The sequence below is a fragment of the Balaenoptera borealis genome (genome assembly GCF_965194805.1).
Source record: "Balaenoptera borealis genome assembly, chromosome: 3".
Classification (NCBI taxonomy): Eukaryota; Metazoa; Chordata; class Mammalia; order Artiodactyla; family Balaenopteridae; genus Balaenoptera; species Balaenoptera borealis.
This window is the reverse complement of record NC_138866.1, coordinates 77,891,537-77,916,723: the sequence shown is the minus strand read 5'-3', so window position 1 is coordinate 77,916,723 and position 25,187 is coordinate 77,891,537. Positions and strand designations below refer to the sequence as shown.

The following is a 25,187-nucleotide window of genomic DNA, read 5'->3' as shown; positions in this document are numbered from 1 at the left end:
TTATTTAAATCGCTTGGCATTTAGGGTGCTGTTTTTTGGAGTGATATTGGTGTTTGAATACCAGCTCTGACACAGTGTGCAGTGTAGACTCTTAACTACACAGTGTATGGTGTGGAAGGTAAGTGGAGGGGGCCTAGGAATCAGCCGGCTGTGAATACTTCCTCTGCCTCATACAGCTGTGTGCCCTTGAGACAGTTACACAACCTCTCTGGACACCGGTTTCCTCACCTTCAAAGAGAGCAAATAATAGAAGCCACTTCATAGGACTGTAATAAAGATTAAATTAGATCATGTATGTAAAGCCTAGTGTTTGGTACATGTTAAGTAGTTAATAAAAGTCAACTTTAAGATACACACACACATACACACACTTTATATCACTGGAAGTAAATCCATATATGTATATATGGCTTGTGTGTGTGTATGTGTTGTATATGTGTAAATAGTGGTTTGGGGGAGGTTGTGAGCTTATGGAAAATTTCTTTGTATTTTCTCTATTTTCCAAGTTTTCTAGGATGAGTTTATAATATACTTGTAATGTTATAAACTCTTTTTTTTTTCAATGTAATGAACCAGAACAAGTGACTTATTAGGACAGTTATAGCAAGAGCAAAATCAGGTATATGTTTCCATGCCTTAAAAAAAGATAAATCTTAAAACATAGTTCCTAGTAAATAGCAGAGATCTTGAGGGAACAAAGGCTGCAAGTGAATTAAATGAGCCAAAAGTAAAAGAAGGAACAGGGCAGTGCAAGACAATGGGGTAAAACCCGGAGAACTTCAGTTTAATAAGCACCTTCGGTAGATCTTCTCCAAGGCGCCAGCATTTAAAATTTGCAGTAGAATGAGCTTTTCTTGGGAAGTGTACCCAAAAAAAGATTTAGAAAATGAAGACCCACAGCAGTTCAAACAGTAAGGGAAAGCAGGAAATCAATAACTGATTAAAATCCCATCCAGTTTTTTCCAAGAGGGAGGTCACGTCAAAGAGCTCAAAACAAATAGAAACTTTTCAGACTTAACAAGTCACCTAGTCTGCACACAAAGATGGGAGCCTAATTTTCAGCAGGTTCCGTTATATTCTGGCACCGGGGATGTGAATTTTTGCTGAGATACATTTCTGTCTCTGCCTTTGTCTTGTTTCACTCCCATGTCTCTGCCGGCAGACCTCGGCCGGGGAGCTTCAGCCTCTCCTGTTACATGTTCAGGCATCTTCTGGCCTCTTTTTCTCAAGTTCTGTCACTGCAGTGAAAACATCCTGAGGGTTGTAAGTTTTGGTTTAAACTGATTCTTAGGACACAGGCAGAAGAGCACCAGAAGGGTTTTCTGTTCTGCTTGAGCCCCTCTATGGGGTATTTATACCATTCACTGGTTTTACCAAAAATAGAAGTCACTGTGCCATTTACTGGAATGGGATTGCTTCTTTTCATTTCTTTTTCTTTACTTTCCCTTTCTTTTCTTTCTCTCCCTCCCCCTCCTCCCTTCCTTCCTCTGTTTCTTTCTCCATTCCTCCCTCCCTTTCTTCCTTTCCCCTCTGCAAGTACTCATTTAGTAGCTTTATCAACCACCTACTATGTGGCATCCATTGCGTTATGCATTGTGAAATTAAGACTCATAAGACACGAACCATACTGATATTATACTTTCACTGTCTTGGTTGAGCTCCCAATTGAACTCTAATATCCATACAGACACCACTGTTTATTACGTGTCTGTTACATGTCTGGCCCTTTCATGGAGCTTATTTTACTTAGTTCCATCATCCACCCAGAGGTAGGTATTATTCCCATTCTTGTAACACAGATGATTGAATTTAGGTAGAGGGTTTAAATATCTAACCCAGGGACACTCGGTTCCTATGAGGAGGAGTCGGGACATTCTGATTTTTCTGATTCCCAGTTCAGTGTGTTTTCCACTGTGCCTACATATTGACTGAGAAGGACTTTTATGCTTTCGCCTTTTATATACTGCACTGCACGTGTAATGTGCACAATAAATACTTGTTTAGAATTAGGTCCAAACTGTATTAAAATGTGCATGCTTCAGCCTTTCATATGCTTGCATCTGGCAGCATTGTTCAGAATTTTCACACGCATTTTTTTATATACAGACAACTGGTAAACGTTTTACTGCTTATGTGTAGAGAGCAAGGTGACTAGTCAGGAGTTGACCCTCAGACAGATCTGCAGACATACAGACCCCAGTAAGGGCTTGTATGTGTTCTGAAAGCCTGCCTACCTTGATTAGAGCTGGTTACAGAGCACACTCAGGAAGGAAAACTCCTCAGCGCCCAAATGAGCATCAAAATCACTCTTGAAATCATTATAGAAAGATCAGATCCTTTTTTTTTTAACTTTGAGAAATTTTTAAAAATAACCAAAATGTAAAGAGAATAATCTAACAAATATCCACATACCCCCACCCAGAGAGGAAAATTGTCAACATTTTGTCATATTAGTTTCAAGATTTTTTTAAAAATAAAATTTTCAAAAGCATTATAAAATTGCAATCTCTTTTGTCTTCTATCCCCAGTCCAACCCCATCCCCTACTCCATTCTGGTGGGCACCGTCAAGGGTCTGGTTTCCAATCCACTATTTATGTATTTACATGAACACATATGTTTCCATAAACAATTTATACTATTGTTTTATATGTTTATTATAAAATATACATAATGGTGTCATACTGCTTGTATCACTTTACAACTTGCTTTTTTTTTTTCAAATATCACTAAGTTTTTGAGCTGTGTGTTGAAACAGAAGACTCTAGTCCATTCCTTTTAGTAACTGTATAGCATTTTATTATATAAATAAAATAATTTCTTATGCCTTCTCTTACTCCTGTTAATTGGCACTAAGATTGTTATAAACAAACCACAATAGAAGTGCTCACACAAGTTTCTATCCTTCATACATGCGCTCAAATTCTTATAAGGTGTTTGCCTAGAAGTGGAATGGCTAAATGGTATACTAGGTACATGTTTAATTTTATCACATTTTGACAAATTACTCTCTGAAATGGTTGTATCAATTTACAGTCTCATTGTCAATGCATTTAATTACCTGCTTCTCCATACTCTTTTCAATGCTGGATACGGACAGACTTAAATCTTTGCTAATCTGCTTGATAAGCAAGGGTACCTTCTTATTTCTGTTTGCATTTCACTATTTACTAGTATAATCTAGCACCTTTTCATGTTTATTGGCTATTCAGGTTTCTTCTTTTGTGAAATGCCTGGTTATGTGCTTTGCCAACTCCTACAGAGTTATTTGAGGAGTTTTTTCTTGTTAATTTATAAGAGGAATCCATTTTGGATACGAATCATTTAACTGTTATTTGACCACTGCAAATATCTTTTTCTTTAATCATTGTCAAATTCATTATCACATTTTTTTTTTAAAGAGGGCCATACAAGGTCAGTTCCAAATGGGTAAAGATCTTTATTCTTTTTTTTAAGTCAATGCAAGATGGCATACACGGTCTCTGCAATTGAGGGAACAGGCATAAATAGGTTTTGCAGATCTAAGCAAAAACTTCCCTACAAAGGCCTTCAAATTTCTTCTCCAGATCTTGAGAGTAGCCCCCTTTTAGCATCTTGTGAGTTAGATGGAGAGAAACACTTTTTATATTTAGATAGGAGAGCAAAACAAGAGAACCGGACTTTCATTTTACAAGCCAGTAGCACCAACACTTCTCACAAGAGCCTCAAATTAATTTGAAAGTGGTTTCTGTAAGTGAAATTTATAATTTAGTGATTATTGTTTAGGCATCTCAGATTTCAAATTTTAAGTTTGCCTACATGGAGTCATTCTACTTCTTCCCTCTCTTACTAAGAGCAGGTTTCAATTATGTAATTATGGTTAAAGAGGTCTGAAGAGTTTTTACTCTTATGCCTTCATCCTGAGTGGATAATGGTTTGCAATGACTGGTTGAGAGCTGTGGAAACACAAATGTGAGGCAGAAAGCTTGATAAATATTTACCAACATACTAGACTATAAACGGCGAGACGAGGGCCCGTCTTTACCATCTGCATGATAGTTATATCCCCAGCCTTGGCTCAGCTGATAATCTTACCGAGTGAGCATGTGCTGAATATTCCCAATCTACAGCTAGTTATTGAATCCCAATTCTGTGTTAGATACTTCTGTATTCTATATACTCGTGTAATCAAAGTGACCAAGATTGACAAAGTGCCCACCTTCATGAAGCTTACATTCTAGTGGCAGGGAGAGATAAGTGACAATGAAGAAAAAAGATGCAGTGAAATGGGGCAGGAGTTGTGGGCTGGTGGGATGGGGGTCAGGATGTTTCTATTGTAGGGAGTGTGGTCTGAGAAGCCTCCTGAGGAGGGATCCTAATGATGAACAACATTTACTATATAGAGATGGTGAGAAAAAGATGGGATATATAAAGCCACAGGGTCGGGGCTCTTAAACAATTACTTCCAATGTAGGAGGTAAGTTCTTGTCTCTTCATATTTTTATTTGGAGCAGTTCATATGAGTTTTGGAAAAAAAACATGACTAAAGCGTTGATTTTAGATTAGAAGGAGTTAATGAATTTGTAAAATATGCTTCCTTTTCTTTGGCGGAATAGTTTACACAGGGAGAGAACAGCTGGCTCCTAGGACTTGGTGGTGCACTTTGGCTGGGCTGTTAACTGCGTAAGTATTTTGTGTATTTCTGACTGTGTATCTCTCCTGCAGCCCATTTGACCAAGATAAGTCTTTGAGCCCTACTGAATGTTTGCATCTCGCAGGCAACTACAAACTATGGCTCACGGGATGATTTAACAAAAAATTATTGAAAACATTTAAAGTGCAGCACTGAGTTCATGGATAGAAACCGCTGTTTGCACAAACAAAACATTCAGATGATGAAGATTCTCTAGATATTGATTTAATGCAGGCTTCCTTCTTGTTTGATTTATTTTGAAAAATCGATTTCAAGTTCCTAGCAGTATCTAGTAGAAGTTCAGTATTTCTTGCCCCCTCCCCCTAATGCCTGCCTAGAGAGAAAAACAAAACCAAAAACAAAACAGAAAAACACACTGCTTGGGGGTTTTGTTTTGTTTTCTTAAGCCAAATACTTAAATCACGAATGTCTCATAAGTACCTTTTGATGGCTTTCATTGCCTTGTTTATTTTGCTGTGGTCAGTACAAACACCTTCAAATTTCCTTCTGTAACAGATGTTTTTCAAAGTCATCATTTGACCTCGCTGATGGAGCTGGTCTGCAGACCTTGCAGCCGAGCTGATCTTTTGCACGGGCTCTAACTTCAACACACAAAACTTTACAGCCTCTTTGAGGAACCAATTTCCAAGCTAAGAGAACAAATTAAAGTGTTCGCTCATCTCTCAAAAATATTTCTGCGCTTGGTATGTTCCCACTCTTATCGGGTTCTCAGGAATGAACACAGAATGTGACATGGGTTTTTCACATACGTTAAGTTTTTGTCTTCCATTTCTGGGAAGTTATTTCCTCGTCTGAGGTTTTATTTTCTTGATTTATTAAACTTTAACATGCTACGGAAAACCTCTTCTCTCCTAGCGACTGTTCTCTCCCTTTTAAAAATGGCTCAGGAATGGAAAGCTTGACTTTCCATTTTAGATTTTTTAGGGTCCTTTTAGGTTTTTTTTCTGCCCCCCGTTACTCCCTTCTGTACACTCACACCCGAGGCCGCCGGCATCTGAGCTGAAAGAACCCGTGGCGGGCGAGGACAGGAGGGTGTCATGTTGGCGACAGGCTCCTGCTGGCGGCCGGCGAGCCCGCCGGGGTTAACGGGGGCGCAGGGGTCAGCGCCCTCGAAGTTGGGGGCCTCGGGCGGAGCCGCACCAGAGCCGCGGCGACCGCTCACCCAGAGCGCCCTGCAGTCCCGCTCCCTCCACGGGGAAAGGATCGCCTAATTGGTCGCGATCCCACGTAGGTCTTGCTCTTCCCAAGCAGTCTCCGGGACCGAGAGCGTCGCCGGGCCGACGCAGGCGGAGCGGAGCCGGCGAGAGGAAAAGCCCAGGCCTGGGGCAGAGGAGGGGTGAGGGGCCGGGAGCCGGGGGGATTTCCTCCCGCGCTTCCCCCTCCAACGGGAGCGGAAAATGTGATTTGCTGTGCATTCCAGGCGCGGTTCCCTGGGGTGACCTCTCCCAGCCGGCCCGGGCGGGGGGAGCAGACAAAGAGGCGAGGCAGGCGGAGAGGGGACCCCGCGGGGAGGCAGGAGGGGTGCGGGGGGCGGGGGCAGTACCGGGAAAGGGGGCGGATAGCGGGTCCCGCGGCGGCGGCGGCGCCTGGCCAATGGAGAGGCGCGGCCCCGGGCGCCGCGCTCCGCCGCCGGCATTTAAACGGGAGACGGAGCGATGCCCCGCACTCGGTGCGCCCTCCGCGGACCGGGCGACCTAGTGTGCAGCAAGAGCGGTGCTCTCCGTCCCGCTGACCCCGCGCCGAGCCCGGGCGGCTCGTGCCGCGGCCGCACACCGCGCCACGCGTCGAGAGCGCAGGCCCCGAAGGCCCGCAGCACTGACAGGTGAGCGCGGAGGCGCGGGCGTGTGTGTGTGTGTGTGTGTGTGTGTGTGTGTGTGTGTGTGTGTGTGTGTGTGTGTGTGTGTGTGTAAGGGTCGGCAAACGACTGCCGCGTCCCGCTCCGTGCAGACTTGCCGTAGGCCGAGGCCCCGCGATCCCTGGGGTGAACCCTGAAGAACCATCGCGGGGTCTTTCGTGCCAAGGTCTTGGCTGCCATGACCTCACCTTGCGCGGTCTGCAGGGCAAGACTGGGAAAGAGGATGTCAAAAGCAAGAGCCCCGCATCCCACTTCCACCTCCCGGAGCTCCGCTAATACGCTCCTGGTGTGTTCGGCAGCCGCGCTTGCCAGTCGCGCCCGCTGGGTGAGGGCGCAGAGTCCGTGAGTCCAGAGCTCAGGAGAAGAGGGATAATGGGAGAGCGGGAGCCGTGAGGCGCTGCGGGGACCTTCAGCTCGACCGCAAACGCCGGGGCAGGTTGCAATGAGAGGGTCCCATTTGTTTGAGGCGGGGCGCTGGGTCTGGGGACTTCGGGGCGCGCACGTCGGAGGGCCGTGAGGGATCCTGCCGTGAGGTGGTGGATCCTGAGAATCAGCGATGCATTCGCGTATCCCCCAAGATGGAGACTCGTGCACCAGCGGAGCTGCGGAGTTCCGCCGTGGCGGAAACCCAAGGGTCAGGTAACTGGACAGCTGCAGTGAGGCGCGCGGTCCCGGACGCCTAGTCCCGCGAGCCCGCGGTGCTCACATAGCAAACACCGCACACACTGACTGCGCGCTCGTGCGCGCTGTTTCCTCTTCTAGGCTTCTCCCTGCCCCATGCGCTTCTCGGCTGAACCGCGGACGTCCGGGCGATGGGCAGTGACAACCTGCCGGGTCCCACTTGTGCGGGTACCCCTTAATTTGTGTCCGAGAGGCCCCTGCCTGCACCTCGCCGCGCCTTCCTAGAGACGGACTAGGCGGGACTGGCGGCGGGAGGCTGGTCCCCGGGCTTGGACGCCCAGGTCATCCCTCGTCCTCCCCCGCCACTTTGCTGACCCCTCTGCAGCTCACGGAGCAAGGCCGGGGGGCGGTGGGGTGTCGGGGCCGTCACCTTGCCGGCCGGAGTTATTTGTAGATTTCTGGCTTAGGAAGAACAGACGCGCCACCGCTCTGGCTTGGCATTGTCTTCGGATCCCAGCTCTGCCTTGGGGGCGCCCCAGCTTGGCGTTTCCCCGCGCAGGGCTCTGGTGACGGCCCCCCGGGCGAGGCAGGGGGCAGACAGGAGCCTCTCCAGTGAAGCCCTTCCAGCGCGCCCAGAGCTGGCTCGAAGGGGCTCCCCGGTCAAATCTGGGTGCTGCTTTCTCCTCTTTTAGACAGAAATATAGCCTCGAAGTTAGGGGTTAAAAATCTCTTCTTAAATGTTACAAGGGCAGAGAGGCGACCATCGGTAGGTAATTGGATCTCCCGCTGGAAAGAGCAGATCCAAGCGGTGTGCGCGTCTGTTTATGTTCCCCTTCGAGATGGTGCCAGGACACGAGTTGATTAAAACAATCTATTGTGTTAAGTGGGTCACCAGGGATTTAAGCTGTCCCAGGGACCCCAGAGTAGTGGCTTCCCTTTGGCTGTACACACAAGTTAAATAAATAGCGGAGAAGAGGTTAAGATAACCCTGAACCCAGGGTGAGGAGTCTTCTTTCACCCCAGGGCTTTCCACTTTCCAGCACCCTCTTTTTCTTTCTTTCTTTCTTCCTTCCTTGCTTCCTTCCTTCCTTCCTTGCTTCCTTCCTTCCTTCCTTCCTTCCCTTCTTTCTCTCTCTCTCTGCCTCTCTTTCTGGGATGCAGGACTTGAAAGGATGGACTTTTCAAAGCAAGGAGGAAAAGAAGAATATTTAAAAAAACTACAGATTCTCATCTCCTCTTCGGCACACTGCATCCTACAGTAATAGGTGATTTAATTACCATCACTGGGTAAATTGCACACTCCAAATTGTTAGTATTAACTAATTATTTAAGGGCTCTTTAGAACTTAGTTGCTGTGTGTAGGGCTGTGTGTGTGTGTTTAACCCCCAGGTCATTGTAGGAATTAAAGTGTTTTGTAAACTTTGTAATTTCACAGGTTTCCTATTTTCTTAAAAGTTCGTTTTGAGTGAAATGTTTTGGTAACCCATGCACGATCTATGGGAAATCCAAGTTGGCTAACATAGACTTATGTGAATGGTTACACAGGGGAGAATAAAAACCTATTACATCCTCACCTCTCTGAATGAGAGCTGCCTGCCTTGTCTTCTGAACTGAAGCCCTAATCTTAAGGTTTAAGTGTGAAAAGTGATACAATGCCACGAAATTTTATGCCACAAACCCTGCTCCCAAGAAATGCTTGTCAGCAGCAAGGCTGTGGAGCAGCAAAGCTGTGCAGAATAGAGCGTGTAGGACAGACGGGAAAACCTAAACCTTTTATGTAAAAGGAGTGGGGGAGGTAGGGGAGGTGATTGTAGCATCCAACTGAAAGCACAAATCAGGCCAGTGTTATCAGCCTATGTCTGACATCTGCAAGGAATTGTCTTTAGTTTTAACATATGCTCTTAGAAATACAAAGTACAACAATAATTCCTGGGACCAGAAAGGTTTTTTTTTTCTTTACATGTGAACAAAATAGAGAATTATTTGAGTCACAATATTGTTCAAATTTGATTGCATTCGAAACAAGTCCATGTGTCCCTTATTAAATACCATGCTGAGTGTCCATAGAATAGAGGTTAAGGACATGTGTTTGGGGGCTAGGGAGAATGGGGCTCAAACCCTGGCTTTCCCGTGAGGGGCTGTGTGACCTTGGACAAATTCCCAACTTTTCAGAGTCTGGATTCCCTGATCGGTAAAAGGAAGATGGTATTATCTACCTCATATTTTGTTGTGAAAAATCAATTATAAAATTCAGTCAGAATTGAGCATAATGCCTGGCATAGGGTTTAAAAAATAGAGGTGGCTCTTAGTGGTGGTATTGGGAGAGGCAGTAACATTATAGGACATCAGCGTGTACCACAAGGTGGTTCTGAAATGAAATCACAAATCCCACTCACACAGGGACCAACACACATCTTTCACTACGATATAGAACCTATGACTTGACCGACTCTCAATAGGGCTGCTCAGTGAACATTTAACATTTATTACTTTCTAACTTGTGTCCTGTTGACCACAAGAATTGTATACCGCCATTAACTTCACCAAAAAATCTTCTGATGAGCCTAGAGAGCTCCTGAGATACTTAACTACTAGGTGGTCTCCTCCCTGCCCTATATGATGTTGGGCCCCAGCCTGACTTAGCCTGAATGGTCTCCAGAATAGGGAGGTTACAGTTAGGGTACTTGCAATACATACAGGATGAGACTTTATCCTTTACTAGTTTGCCTTTGGTGCAAATTGTCTGAAAACAAAAAAAATCAACGCAGTATATTCTTAAGACCTTCTGTGCTCAATTTCTAAAAGTTGACTATCTTTTTAAAAATTAAAGATCCAATTTTAAAACAACCTTTGCCCTTCTCAAAGATTTAGTTCTGAGAAATAGGAATAGGGTCTTCTAAAACCTGGCCTGCATTTAGAGCCTGTGCTGTCACTTCCATTATTTTTTTAATACTGGGGAATAATTTGATGTCATGCCTGTTGAATAGCTTTCTAAAATTCAGTTCATCAGGAGAAATTGATCAGCCATAGACATCTGGCTTGCTGATCCTTGTCTCCTCACTGTTTATCCCACTCAGCACTCCATTTAACTGAATACAAGCAGGTTGGTTAGCTAAAATGAGAAATACGGCAAGAAGAGTGCTGAAAGGAGCTGGCCTAAACTTTCCCAAAGACATCGAGAATATTAGAAACAGGTTACACATAACACTTTTATTTCTGATCCCCCAGAATTACATGATTGTGTTCTTACAGCCTGGTGAAGATTGGAATAAATCACCATGACCTGCATAGGACAGAGGTGGCTGATATGGCTTATCTTTGTGCAGATGTTTGCTGTTGATCACTTGGGGCAACCTGAAGGAAAGCATCAGGTAGAGGAGACATGCTTTGAGAGTATCTATGTCCTCTGGGACAAATGGATTAGAGGGGAGAACAGTGGTAAAGGAAAAAAAAAAGGTAGGGGTGGGTGGGTCTTGCTGGTGGGAGACAGTTGCAGAGAAACTCATCATGAAAATATGATCACATTAGTTGGAGAAGCAGAAATACATTAAGGGGAAGTTGAGGTAGCATTTGAAAAGAATATTGTCTGCAAAGGAGAATAAAGGGAGGTCTTTGTGGGTGTCTGATGCACTCTGGGTCTATGAGATGCAGCTTTAATTTAATAATGTGAGTGGGTCATTTCATGAATGCAAATTACCAGAAATGTTTTCAGCTCTTGTTTGGATATGGATGATAATTCATAAGACCTAAATCTGGATTAGCCTTTGGATTCATTTTTGATAACGAGGCACTCTGCTAGGTGTTGATGGGAAAAAGAATTATCCTCAAGGAATTTACATTTTCTTGGTTTCCTCCACGTCTGTGATATTTACAGAGTGCAGATTATTTGGTGGCAATACAATTGGGATTTCAAGAACACAACCGCCCTGTTTTCCTTCAATGAGTGATCAAGATCATTTTGGTGTGGAGGAGGTTGGGTGATTGACCACAGTGACTTGACAGAGCCCTGGTTCTAGTACCAGTTATAGGTCTCATCCCCCTCCCTCTGACTTGTGTGGGATATGCAAGAGTCCTTCAGAGCACTTTGTTCTCTAAGAAGCTGAGGTCTCTGTTGACTGAGATTCCTAAGGTTGTTTTTTCCCTCTCTCCAAATAACCAGTTATAAGATTTAAGAACTCAAAAGCTGAAGATATTTAAAGAGTAGGGCTTTTTGAAAATGAAAAGCCATTTCATAGTATTTTTCACACCTAATAAATTTTGAGAAAAATTTACTTTTCTTAAAAAGTCTGTCACTCTAGACCCCTTTTTCTCATGGGGTTTGCACACTCCCGTAGGAACAGGAAGTCAGTCCAAATTAAAACAGAAAACCACAGTTGACTAATTTTGAATGTACTGCTTTATTGTTGGTTTCTTCCAGAGTGAATACAATGACTTTTTTTTTTAACATCTTTATTGGAGTATAATTGCTTTACAATGGTGTGTTAGTTTCTGCTGTATAACAAAGTGAATCAGCTATACATATACATATATCCCCATATCCCCCACCCCTTGCATCTCCCTGCCACCCTCCCTATCCCACCCCTCTAGGTGGTCACAAAGCACCGAGCTGATCTCCCTGTGCTATGTGGCTGCTTCCCATTAGCTATCTATTTTACATTTGGTAGTGTATATATGTCCATGCCACTCTCTCTCTAAAAAAAAAAAAAAAAAAAAATGGTTCTGAAGAACCTAGGGACAGGACTGGAAAAAAGATGCAGATGTAGAGAATGGACTTGAGGACACGGGGAGGGGGAAGGTAAGCTGGGACGAAGTGAGAGAATACAATGGCTTTAATTGGAAATATAAACCCTATGGTGTTCTCCATGGGACCAGGTAAAAAGAAGTGGGTATTTGGAGTTTTTTTGGAAAAAGGAAGAGAAGTATTAAGAAGCTCCCTAGGCTAGACTCTGCTGATCTTCAGCATGTGTGAAGGCATTTTAAATGTAAAGAACAGAAACTCTGTTGGTCAGTGTGTTCCATGACAATCATTCATTGAACAAAAGAGCATCTACTCTGCCAGGCATGGAGGAAGAGGTGATGAATAAGCCCTTATGACTCTCAGACTTGGTATTTATTTAATGACAGATGGGAAATGCCAGATAGCGAAAGCTGAGTATAAAGAAGGTCCTAAGTGGTGTAGAGAAAGAAAATTGCATTTTTTTGGATAGATGTTTGTGGGTATGGCTGGCCCCATGACTTGAACCTCTCCCATGCAGTCAATATACCTTCCCAGTCAAGTCTCAGATTGGCCTCTGTGACGTTGGCTCTGCAATCTTGCTCTGGAGGCTTGGATTGTTCTGGAGGCCATTTTTAGGAGGGATGGGGAAGATGGTGGGTGGAGGCCTAGGGCTGTCTTATGTGTTCCTCTTGGAAATGGGCAGAGACTGAATTTTAGTTTAGATCCTGGCCCGGAATTGAATAAAAACAGAAACTTGTGAAAGCTTCTTGAATTCACAATATGTTTGCCCAGGAGACTGGACCGTCCTGGCTCAAGTTGTCCTGCTCTCTGGAGAAAATCAGCAGTGTTTTATAACTGGGCTTTCCTCATGAGCGATGTTTTAAAGACAAAACAAGGAAATTAATTTTTTGCTGTTGTTGAGGCAAAAAATGCTCTGTTTAAAGAACAAAGATGCTGTAACATAAACTGACAAAAGCCAGGGAGTCTACAGTCAGAGCAGGAGCTAAATGTCACATTATCAGCTCCAAACTTGAACTTGCTCAAAAGTATTAGGTTAATGTTTAAAAGATGGTGCCATTTAAGGATATTTTGAATTTAATATTTAATTATCTTAATTTGACATTATCCTTAGGGTTGCATGGTCTTTACTTACAGGGGATGCCCTTTAGAGAATGTAGATTCCACCCTGCCTTTGTCTTTGAAAGGTAACTGCCACAGCTACTAATACCAACTTGGATAGTTCCTTGGGGACCACGGTGAGGTTACTATTAAATTGCATTTAGTGGTTATCATGTGTCACACTGCTGGACAGAAGGGAGCAGGGACCTGGGTGCTTCACAGCTGTGTCCTCGGGTTCAGAACTGTGGTGGGCGTGGAAGACAGGGGAAACCTCTGGATTCAGGTCAGACTTGGTGTGATGGCCTGAGGAGGGAGGCTGTGAATTTGAAACTGCACTCATTGAGAAGAAAATCCCTCCACATTTTCACAACTCCCTCTGTGCCCCGTGGCTGCAGGTGCTACAGGTCTTGCTGCTCAAAGCTTGTTAGAAAGGCAGACCTACTGAATGATAATCTGCATTTTAACAATATCCCCAGGTGACTGTCTGCACACTCAGGTTTGAGAAGCACTGTCCCAGGAGAATCTTAAGACTCTGATGCTTCTCTCTTGCACCCTCTTTTGAAAAATAAGCTCCTCCTCCTCCTCTATCTGCCCCACCTTCCCTGAATATCCTGCTTTAGAATAGTCCTCCTTTCTCTGATTTACATTCCTCACTCCTTTCACTTTGTTCTCTCTCCATCCTTGCTTTCTGGTTTTTTTGTCAGTTTTCCCTTTGCCTCCACTCCCCTTATTTAATTTTTTTTTGCCATTGTTCCTGTGCCATTGTTCCTACTGACCCATATCTAACTCCAGACCCATCCACAATAATTCATTATCATTAACTTATTCAGCATGTCTGTGGCCCTTACTAATGTAAATATTTGCACATACCTGTTCTCTTGTGTCCATTTTCTACCTTCTAAATTTTATATACACACACACACACATATGTGAAGGACGTATTTCATTATTTTAAAAGTAGAACAGTGTGTATCGTGGTATTAAGAATGATATAATGAATATCTGTGCCCAGTTTAAAAATGAGAATGAGTGATCCAGGAATCTTATGAATTACGCGATCTTTCTGGTAAAGTAATTTGTTCTGTCTGCAGTACCACCATATTTAGTTAGTTCTCTAATCGCTTTCAGTTTTACATCAGTTTTGATCTGAACAACATATCTGGGGATATGAGGTGATTGTATCTTTGCTTAAATAAAGTCATTTATTGAAAAGTAAAGTGAAATTTTCTCAAGGTCAGAAAGCAAGCTGTTATCCTAGGACTTCGACTAGAAGCTGAGTCTTGACTTTTCGTCTAGTGCTTTTCCTGTGAAGGATTCTCCCTCCGTCTGGTCTCCACACATCTCCTTCCGATGCCTGATAACACCGAACATCTCATAAGCATCCAACCAAGCGAACTCAGGAAGGGCTCAGGCCAGTCAGGGAGAAAGAGTGAGACCCTTTCCTGTCAGATGAGCCCTCTGGCTGGCGAGGCTGCTTCATCTGTTTACATAGTAGGAACTTACCAAGTATTGTCAAGTACGAGAATGAATAACTATATATATAAAATAAACAAGGACCCCAACTACATTCAATATCTTGTAATAACCTATAATGGAAAAGAATCTGAAAAAGAATAAATATATATAACTGTATCACTGTGCTGTACACCTGAAATGAACACATTATAAATCAACTATACTTCAATTAAAAGAAAAAAAGAATGAATCCAGTTCAGTGACCATAATACAAAGTCAAACGTAGTTGGTGTCAGAAGCCAGGAAGCAATTCCCCTGGGAGGACAAGTGACAGAGTTCACATCTTGGCTTATTCACTGGCTGACCCTGGGCAAGCTACTCGATGGCTTAATGGCCCAGAGGGTAACGAGAATAACAGTACCTAATGCACGGAGATACCGTGAGAGGAAATGAAATCGTTTACGTCAAGTGTTTAGCAAGTGCCTGATAAAACATTAGCTGTTTTACGAATGTTTTCATGAATTCTCTTCTCCATTTTTCATGCCTCTCCTCTCTGTGTCTCCCCCCCCTTTAGCATGAGCCGTACGGCCTACACTGTGGGAGCCCTGCTTCTCCTCTTGGGGACCCTGCTGCCGGCTGCTGAAGGGAAGAAGAAGGGGTCCCAAGGGGCCATCCCCCCGCCAGACAAGGCCCAGCACAATGACTCGGAACAGACTCAGTCTCCCCAGCAACCTGGCTCCAGGAACCGGGGGCGGGGCCAGGGGCGGGGCACTGCCGTGCCCGGGGAGGAGGTGCTGGAGTCCAGCCAGGAGGCCCTGCATGTGACCGAGCGCAAATACCTGAAGCGAGACTGGTGCAAAACCCAGCCGCTGAAGCAGACCATCCACGAGGAGGGCTGCAACAGCCGCACCATCATCAACCGTTTCTGCTACGGCCAGTGCAACTCCTTCTACATCCCCAGGCACATCCGGAAGGAGGAAGGCTCCTTTCAGTCTTGCTCCTTCTGCAAGCCCAAGAAGTTCACCACCATGATGGTCACGCTCAACTGCCCCGAGCTACAGCCACCCACCAAGAAGAAGAGGGTCACTCGTGTCAAGCAGTGTCGTTGCATATCCATCGATTTGGATTAAGCCGGCCCTACCCAGCCTGTCCTTGGGGTGCAGCCCCCAGGCGGGCCCAGAACCAGACCTAAATCAACCTGATTCTCACTTGGCTTAAATCTAGAGGCGAGAAGAACCACCAGCTGCCTCCTGCCAGGAACCTGCTAGTGCGTAGTTTGTGTGCATGAGTGTGCGTGGGTCCCTGTGGGTGTTTGCAGACACCAGAGGAAACACAGTCTCTGCTAGAGGGCACTTCCTATTATGTAAACGTATCTGCTTCCATGCGGGATGGTACAGAAAGCCCACACCACCTGAGGCACACTTGGAGGGGCAGGGTTGTGGTTGGGTTCTGCCTTGGTCTTCCATGTGCCCTCCTGGGGACCAGAACCTCGCTTCAGAATGAATGTTAATGGAAGAGGCTACTCTGAGGGCAAGAGACCTGTTTTAGTGCTGCCTTGACCTTAGAAAGGATATTTCAACCTGTGCTTGCTTTCCCCCTTCCTCTTCCCTGTCACAGACCATCCCTTCTTAGGATCTCAGTGACTATTTCCGTCTAATCCCCTACCTGCCAGAGGTTCTAAAGTAACTCGCTTGACCACAGATGCAAATGTTTCCTATTTGGGGAAGACCTTTCAGACTCTTGGGGAGGCTGGTAGGGCAGGAAGGTTAGAGGATTGAGAGAAGGGAGAGATCGCAGGTGAGCACCAGTTGACCCAGCAAAATTCAGGAGGGAGATGTGCAGAGCCTGGAAAGGCCAACCCCCAAACACAGTGAGACCCATGCTTTAGCAAGTTTTTTCCTGGTATTTAAAGAACCCAAGGGAACAGAGGAGAAATGAAATTGCCAAAAAAAATCATTAACTTTGTGAGTCACTGTGACTGTCGAAATTAGCTGTAACCCAATACCAAACTTAAAACATAAACATTGACCACTCCTATTTTCAGAACCAAGGGAGTGAGTGAAACCAAAACAGCCCCTTCTGCTTTGCCCCTCAGATGGACAAAAGATGTAGTTCAGAAACCCCCCCACAGGAATAGGAAAAAGACAAAACCCTTATAAGCAGAAGGTCTTATTATCTTTCCTTTCGGCTGGGGTATAAACCTCTTTCCCAGTTCATTATTCCTGTGTCATGTTTCTGAGAGCCACAACCCTGTATTGTAAAGATTCTGCCTCTGCTGAATGTACCTGACAGTGAAGGACCAGGCTAAGATAAGAGAGTTTAGGCCTGCTCCTTTTTAGAAAGAAGTATATTTGGGGTCTTTTTGTTTTAGCCATCTATAAGAGATTGAGCTGGAGAGTAAGGAAAGGAAGGAGATTGCCTCTGGCTAAGGAGTAGTCAAAAGTCAGGGAGGACATGTAAGGGATACACCAGCCCTTCTTCCTTTGCCCTTGAAGGGTCTAATGGGAACCCCCAGTTAAGAAATCAGAGTATTTGTGTGCATTAGCTGTCCTACAGCTGGTAGGATTTATGTAACATTGTAACCATTTGGAAACTACTGTTCCCTGATTAAACTTAGGTTATTTGCAATGCGTATTTAGTATTTATCTGATGGCCAAAGCACAGGGTGGGTGAAGCTTCCTGCATTTTGGATTTGGACAACTTGCTCTCTTCAAGCCTGAGGTTTTATATGTAAACCACCCCACACCCTCGATACTCTTTTTGCCTTGCATCCTCAGTCTCACCAGCCAAGTCATGTGGAACATGAGAAACAAACACCATAGACTTGTGTTTCAGTTGCCCATGAAGGCTCCAGCATTCAAAGAACCAATGCAACTAAAGAGGCTGCTTTTATTTTATTTTTGTTTTGGTCCAGTGCTCTCCCTACTAACGAATAAATAGGAACCATACTTTGAGGCAGAAGTCATCTTGAACACCCGAAATATTGGGTCTAGTTTTAAAACTTTGAAATTCACTACTGATGATTCTACACTAGGCGAATTTGTGCAAACACATAGTCTGTGCATGTCACATACACCGTACGCCCCTGCCCTAAATCCTTGTGTCATCCACGTCCTCCCAACAATAAAACACAGAATGGATTTAATTAAGCATGCAAATGCTAAGCTAGAATTTTGAGGGTGGGGGAGAGGAAAAAGGGGAAGGAGCTGAAAATATAAAACCACACTAGAGAGGAAGAATGACACTCAGAACCAGCAGACACCGAATCTCTCTTGTTCTAACTCTGCCACAAGCATGCAGTTTTGTTAAAAAGAGATGACTTCAGTTGGCAGCAGGAATCTTCTTTTAGTAGCTTGTACCACAGTCTTGCATGTAAGTTGGATTTGGCTTAAGTAAAGAGAATTTCCTCAAAATGAGCTTCACTGGGATAATCAGCAGCATAACTGCCCTAAAAGCACAGCACTAGCCAAAGAGGGAAATGTCTGCTTTTCTTATTGTGCCTACATTAAGACTAGCCCAAGTCCCGTGTGTCTTCCAACATTTATTGAAAGTGCCATATCTGTTACATATTGTATTGGAGTCACCGATGATGTAATGATATGTTTTTTTCATTACTATAGTAGAATTTTTTATGGCAAGATATTTGTGATCTAGATCTTTCCTATTAAAATAATGCCAAACACCAAATATGAATTTTATGATGTACACTTTGTGCTTGGCATTAAAAGAGAAAAACACATCCTGCAAGTCTGTAAGTTGTTTTTTGTTATTGTAGTTCTGCAAAGTTAAAAATGTAAGTGAAAAATCTGGAGGAAAGGATAATTTCCACTGTGTGGAATGTGAATAGTTAATCAAAAAGTTATGGTTATTTAATGTAATTATTAACTCAAATCCTTTGGTCACTGTGATTTCAAGCATTTTTTTTTTTCTCCTTTAAATGACTTCCTCTGAGTTGAGCAAAGAAGAGGCTGGCGCATTGTATATTGTTGGAGGATTTTATCAGAGGGAAACAAAATCTTGACACATCTGAACGTGTGTTACAGAGTCAAGACCTGAGCTTTTATTTTTTTAATTGAATGTTCCTTAAAGGTTAACTGAGGCAATTTAAGAAAGATCTTAAATGTTATTTTGGAAGAATTAAAATGTGTGTATACAAACAAATAGCAGATAATAATGAATAGTTCACAAGTTCCTTTAAGGAGAAAATCTAAAATAAAAAATGTATGAACAGAACATTTATAAATCACCAGTTAATGCTGAAGAGTGAAAGTAGTTCTACTGATTTGTCATTCTCAATATATTTAATATCAACTGCATTATGTATTATGTCTGCTTTAATCATTTAAAACAACAAATTTATGAAGACTATGATTGGGGTCCTTTGCTGTCTATGAGGATGAGAGGGGATGTGATAGTCTCATAAAAGCTAATTGGGTTGAAAGCAACGTTTTATGAATCTGTGACTAGAATTTAATTCCACCCCAATAATGTTCTATATAACCTTTCCCAAAGAGCAATCAATAAATTGAACCTCTTCTCTGTTTGCGTGTGTGTGTGTGTGTGTGTGTGTGTGTGTGTGTGTTTCACTGGTAATGTTCACAGGGCAGGGCTGGGGCAGGGATTCACTTGTCATGGGAAGGGAGGTAGAAAACAGATCATGAGATCTCTTGTGATCTGAAAGGAAATTTATTTTCTCCACTCAGACCTTCCAGGTCCCACTTGATTTCAGGAGGACACCTCAGGCCATGGCAATTAGAGGCAGGGGAAATCTGGTGAGCAGTGGAAAGTACCAGCCTTTTCCCCAGAGCTAGAAAGAAGAGTTAGAATGCTTCTGAGAAGCCTTCAGATAATGGAAGAATTGTCACACTGAAAAGATAATAGCTTTATTTTGAGGTGTTCTAGGGAAAAGGGGGAGAAAGATTTGGGGCTCAGTAGAAGAAAGAGCTTTCTAATGATGAGAGTGATTCGGCAATGCAATGAGCTGCCTTTGAGATGATCAACTCCCTGTCCTTGGAAATATTAAAACGTATGCTACATATCATTTGATAGGGATTTGCAGCATTGTGACTTACTGTCCTGGATATGCAATTGAATGAGTGGGTTTCTGAGGTCCCTTGCTACTCAGATGTACAATACAGGATTTATACTATGTATTGGTACTCTGCCAGTGATAATGAAAGTGCCAGCAACTATATATAGAGTGCTTATGCCAGACACTGTCAAGGATTTTATTTTGTTTTCCACTTAATTTTCATAGTGACTCAACGATATGTATACCATTATCATCACTGCTAGGAGGTAGTGAACTCATAAGTCTTACTGCAGTAGCTGTGTGCTTCAACACTATGGGAAATTGTGAGATTTTCAACTTATCAGTTTGTTCTTTTTAAGGATAGAATGCAGCAGTCTAAAAATAGATCCAACTCTTGCTTATTTCATCTACTGATGAAGGGCACCCTGAGTTTGTAGATGGCATCATCAGGAGCCCCAGCTCTGAAGCATTCAAAGCCTCTTTGCCACCTCTCTTTCTGTCATGGCCTCCTTGGACTTGGAGGGGAAAGAAGGCAGCAAGGACCAAGGACACAGTGCCCTCAGAAAAGCCACACTCACACCTAGGAGGTAATGGCTGGACAGGGTTTGAAAAGGTAGTGGGATTGGAAACAAATGCGTTCTAGGTGTCAAAAAAAGTATGTAATAAGACATCAGCAAAAGTGTGGGAGTGAGGAGTTTTGAAAATGTTTTCCTCCATAAAAGCAATGAGAAACTGGCAAAAATGTTTAGAACTCTGGAAATTAACCTAAGGCTTGCAGCAGTCTGAGAAGCATTTATTGAAGAAAAAGCTGAATCTCTGTAACAACAGTGAGCACTGTTGATACTGTAACTTGCCCTATTCTCATCTCGTTCTCCAGTTCCATAGAAGACTTGAAAACCAACAGCTGGCAGCTATAGTGAATACCAGCAATCTGGCAGCCACTGGAACAGGTAGAATGGGATTGGAGTTCTTTCAAAACCAAATACCCAGAGAATTGTAATTATTCGACCTGTCAGGCTCTGAAGCCCCCCCCCCCTTTGCAAACGTATCTTTACTTGACCTAACTGGAAACTGCCAAGTGTGAAAAGCCCTGTTGAAAACAGAGGTAATTGATTATTTTTGTGGCTGCCTGAGGCAGTAGATAGCAGTTGGGGCAAGCCATAGGCTAAACAAAAAGCTTAAAAGGAGACTACAGAATGAAATTTTGGGGGGGAACTTTGAAAAGCTTCAACATATTACTGGGAATCTAGAAAGCCAAATCAGGTATAGGGCTGTGTCCATGCCCAGGGCTTTCACCATGATCAGGAAGAATCTGAGAAGGCCCTAAGCTCTTACCTCAGGCTGACCTTGAGGCTCTGCATAGGCAGAAAGCAAAGGCTAAGGCAGAGTTGTCGACTGCTTGGCTGAGTGTTGAAGGTGTGCCCCAAATGAACACAGAGCCCCTCAGCAAAGACTGGAAGACTTACTGGTTCCAAGTGTTTAAGGAAATTACTGTTCAACTATTAGCTGACCACTAAGCTAGCCAAGCAGAGACTTCAGTGGCCACGTACAACAAAAAATACAGACTTTACATAATTAGTTCAGAAAAGTTGCCAAACAAAAAAACAAATAGCAACAAACAGCAGCAACAACAAATCCTAGGGAGAGGGAGAGAGGCTGATTTTAAGAGTCACCACATCATATTACTTAAAATGCCCACCTTTCAACAGAACATTGAGACATGCCAAAAAAAAAAAAAAAAAAAAAATCCGAGAAAGTATGGCCCATACACAGGAAAAACAAACAAACAAACAAACAAAAAAACAAAGAAGCTGTCCCCTAGGAAGCCCAGACATAAGACTTAGACAAAAACTTCAAGTCTACGGTTTAAATATGTTCAAGAACTAAGAAAAACCATTTCTAAAGAATTTAAGAAAAATAGAATAAAATCTCACCAAATCCTGAATATCAGTAAAGAGTAGAAATCATAAAAAAGAGCCAAATAGAAATTTTAAAGTTGAAAAGTATTGTAAGTGAAATAAAAATTGTACTGGAGGGGCTGAACAGCAGATTTGAGCAGGTAAAAGAAAATTGAGAAACCTTTACCTAGACTGATGAGAGACAGAGAGAGAGAGGGAGAGAGAGAGAGAAGAGGGAGAGAAGAAGACAATAAAATCAGGAATAAAAAAGGGAACAGTACTATGAAACTTACAAAAATAAAAAGGATTATAAGAATACCATAAACAATTGTATGCCAACAAGTTAGAAACTTTGATAAAACGGACAAATTCCTAGTCTTTTAAGCCTTACTCCTCTCTCTTCCCCTTCTGTCCCACATCTGAGCAAGCTGATAAGAAAGCCCAGGTTCTCTTCCATTTACCACTGATGAGATGATTGAACTATACAAGGGCCCCTCTCCTCCAGGTGGGAACCCTCATCCCAGCATCATTTGTTAACCATCATAAAAACTGCAAGTCAGTTTCCTTTCCCTGCTCTCTTAAGCCATTTTCAGACCAGGTTGGGAGGCCTGCTCTGCTCTCCACAGAAAGCCTCATTATGTGAGTAATAAATCTTTTCATATACTCTTGGGGTGTTTGTGGTGTCATCGGTCTGAACCAAACTTTGGGTAAGGGTCTACTCTGTTTATACAGGTGTTCACAACACCTAGAAACACACAAACTCCTGAAACTGACTCAAGAGAAAACAGATATTTGAATAGAACTATCACAAATAAAGAGATTGAATTCATATTCAAAAAGCTTTGCACAAAGAAAACCCTAAGACCATATGGCTTCACTGGTGAATTTTACCAAATATTTAAAGAATTAATACCAATTCTTTATAACCTCTTCTAGGAAAATAGAAACACTTTCTACCTCATCCTTTGACACCAGTATTACCATGAAAACCAAAACCAGACAAAACATCATAAAAGAAAACTATAGACAAATATCACTTATAAACATAGATGCAGAAGTCCTCAGCAAAATACTGAGTAACTGAATCCAGCAACATATACAAAGGATTATACACCATGCTCAAGTGAGATTTGCCCAGGAATGTTAGGTTAGTTTAATCATAAATCAATGCAATATGACATATTAATAGAATATAGGAAAAAACCACAATCATATGGAAAAATCACTTGACAAAATCCAACACCCTTTCATGATACAATCACTCAACACACTAGAAATAAAAGGGCATTTCCACAACCTGAAAAAGGGCATGTATGAAAAACCAACAACTAACATTACTTAAAGGTGAAAGAAAGGCTGAAAACTTTCCCCATTAAGATATCTTTACCACTTCTTTTCAATATTGTACTGGAGGCTCTAGCAGGGTAATTAGGCAAGTAAGGGAAAATAAAGTCATCCAGACTAAAAAGGAAGAAGTAAAACTATTTCTATTTTCAGATGACATGATCTTATATGTAGAAATCCTAAGGAATTCACAAAAAAAGTATTAGTGCTGTCTTAGTCTATTCAGGCTACTATAACAAAATACCACAGATTAGGTAGTTTATGAACATCAAACGTAACTTCTCACAGTTTGGGAGGCTGGGAACCCAAGATCAGGGTGCTACATTGGTCAGCTGAGGGCTTGCTTTCAGGTCCTAGACTTCTCGTGTGTCCTCACATGGTGAAAAGGGCTAGGGATATTTCTGGAGCCCCTTTTATAAGGCACTAATCTCATTCATGAGGGTCCCACCCTCATGAATTAAGCACCTCCCAAAGGCCCCACCTACTAATTCCATTATCTTTGGTGAGGTTAGGATTTCAACGTACGAATTTGGGGGGACACAAACATTCAGACCATAGCAAAAGCTAATATCAAAGTTGCAGGATACAAGATCAATATTCAAAAATTAATTGTACTCTATACACTAGCAGTGAAAAATCTGAAACAGAATTTTAAAAAATTCCATTTGCAATAGCATCAAAAGAACAAAATACATAGGAATAAATTTAACAAAGGAAGTATAATAAAACTATAAAACACTGTTTGAAGAATTTAAGGAACACCTAAATAAACAGAAAGACACCTTGTGTTCATGAATTAGAAGAATTAATATTGCTCTACAGATTTCACACAATCTCTATCAAAATCCTTAACTGGCTTCTTTGCAGAAATTAACAAGCTAATCCTAAGATTTATATGAAAATGCAAGGGACCCAGAATAGCCAAAATATTCTTGAAAAAGGACAAAGTTAAAGGACTCACACTTCCTGATTTCAAAATTTACAATAAAGAATTGCTGTAGGGGCTTCCCTGGTGGCGCAGTGGTTGAGAATCTGCCTGCCAGTGCAGGGGACATGGGTTCGAGCCCTGGTCTGGGAAGATCCCACATGCCGCGGAGCAACTAGGCCTGTGAGCCACAATTACTGAGCCTGCGCGTCTGGAGCCTGTGCTCCGCAACTAGAGAGGCCGCGATAATGAGAGGCCCGCGCACCACGATGAAGGGTGGCCCCCACTTGCCACAACTAGAGAAAGCCCTCGCACAGAAACGAAGACCCAACACAGCCATAAATAAATAAATTAATTAAATAAATAAAAATAAAATAAAATAAAAGAATTGCTATAAGGCGAACACTCTTTTAACGGCCATTAGGTTAAGAAATATAATTTTTCCAGTCTCTCCAGAAGCTCTTCTATGCCCCAGCTCAATTTTACCATTTTTTCACACCATAATAATAATCACTCTCTTAACTTTTACAGTAATTTCTTTGCATATCTTTAGTTTTGTCACCAAATTGTGAATCCCTAAACTCTACAGTTTAGTCTGGTTGCAAACGTTTAAGTGGGAAAAGATAAAAGCCTAAATTACAGCAGTGCTAAACCCCTTCCTATGATCTTAATGGTGATTACCAAGTAGAGGATTACCAATGTTCACTTCCTGTTGCACCAACAAGTTTATCGGGAAAAAAGGTTAAAATAATTGGATGTATCAAGGTATTTAAAATAATTATTCTCCCAGAAAAATGATACAGATGAACTTATTTGCAATGCAGAAATAGAGACACAGATGTAGAGAACAAACGTATGGATACCAAGGGGGGAATGGGGGGTGGGATGAATTGGGAGATTGGGGTTGACATACATATACTACTATGTATAAGACAGATAATGAGAACCTACTGTAGCACAGGGAACTCTACTCAATGCTCTGTGGTGACCTAAATGGTATGGAAATCCAAAAAAGAGGGGATATATGTATACGTATAGCTGATTCACTTTGCGGTACAGCAGAAACTAACACAACATTGTAAAGCAACTATACTCCAATAAAAATTAATAAAAAACAAAAACAAAAAAAATAATAAAATAATTATTCTCACTGTTCCCTATCATCATAAAAACAAGGCTTAGATTCTGATGCTCACAAAAGGACTCTACCGTCTTCCATGCTTATGATCAAAACCACCTTCTCTATCCTATTTATCACTAAACGCATGTAGCATGAGTCCATTGGAAATGAGCTTCACTGCCATCCAGACAATCCATTACACAACTGTCAATACTGATCCCTTGAATGTGGAAGTTTATACTATGCACAATGACAGCAGAAGTTTAAATATGGGAATAGCTTTTAAGTAGATACCTATTGTTTGTTACTTCTTTCATCTCTTTTCCTTAATTTTTTTTAGAACTATCCTTCCCTCATTCCATGTGGTGCCATCCAGGCTTCTAATCACTGTATCTTTTTTCCCTGATCCC

At 42.6% G+C, this 25,187-nt stretch overlaps 1 protein-coding gene across 1 annotated transcript; it reads left to right on the top strand.

Annotated features, from left to right (window-relative positions):
• Window positions 1-6,269: 6,269 nt before the first annotated feature.
• Window positions 6,270-19,001, top strand: GREM1 (gremlin 1, DAN family BMP antagonist). The gene is made up of 2 exons (XM_082385078.1): window positions 6,270-6,513; window positions 15,033-19,001. Exons 1-2 carry the CDS (start codon window positions 6,347-6,349, stop codon window positions 15,586-15,588), a joined length of 723 nt encoding a protein of 240 aa, XP_082241204.1. The 5' UTR covers window positions 6,270-6,346; the 3' UTR covers window positions 15,589-19,001.
• The last annotated feature ends 6,186 nt before the right edge of the window (window positions 19,002-25,187 follow it).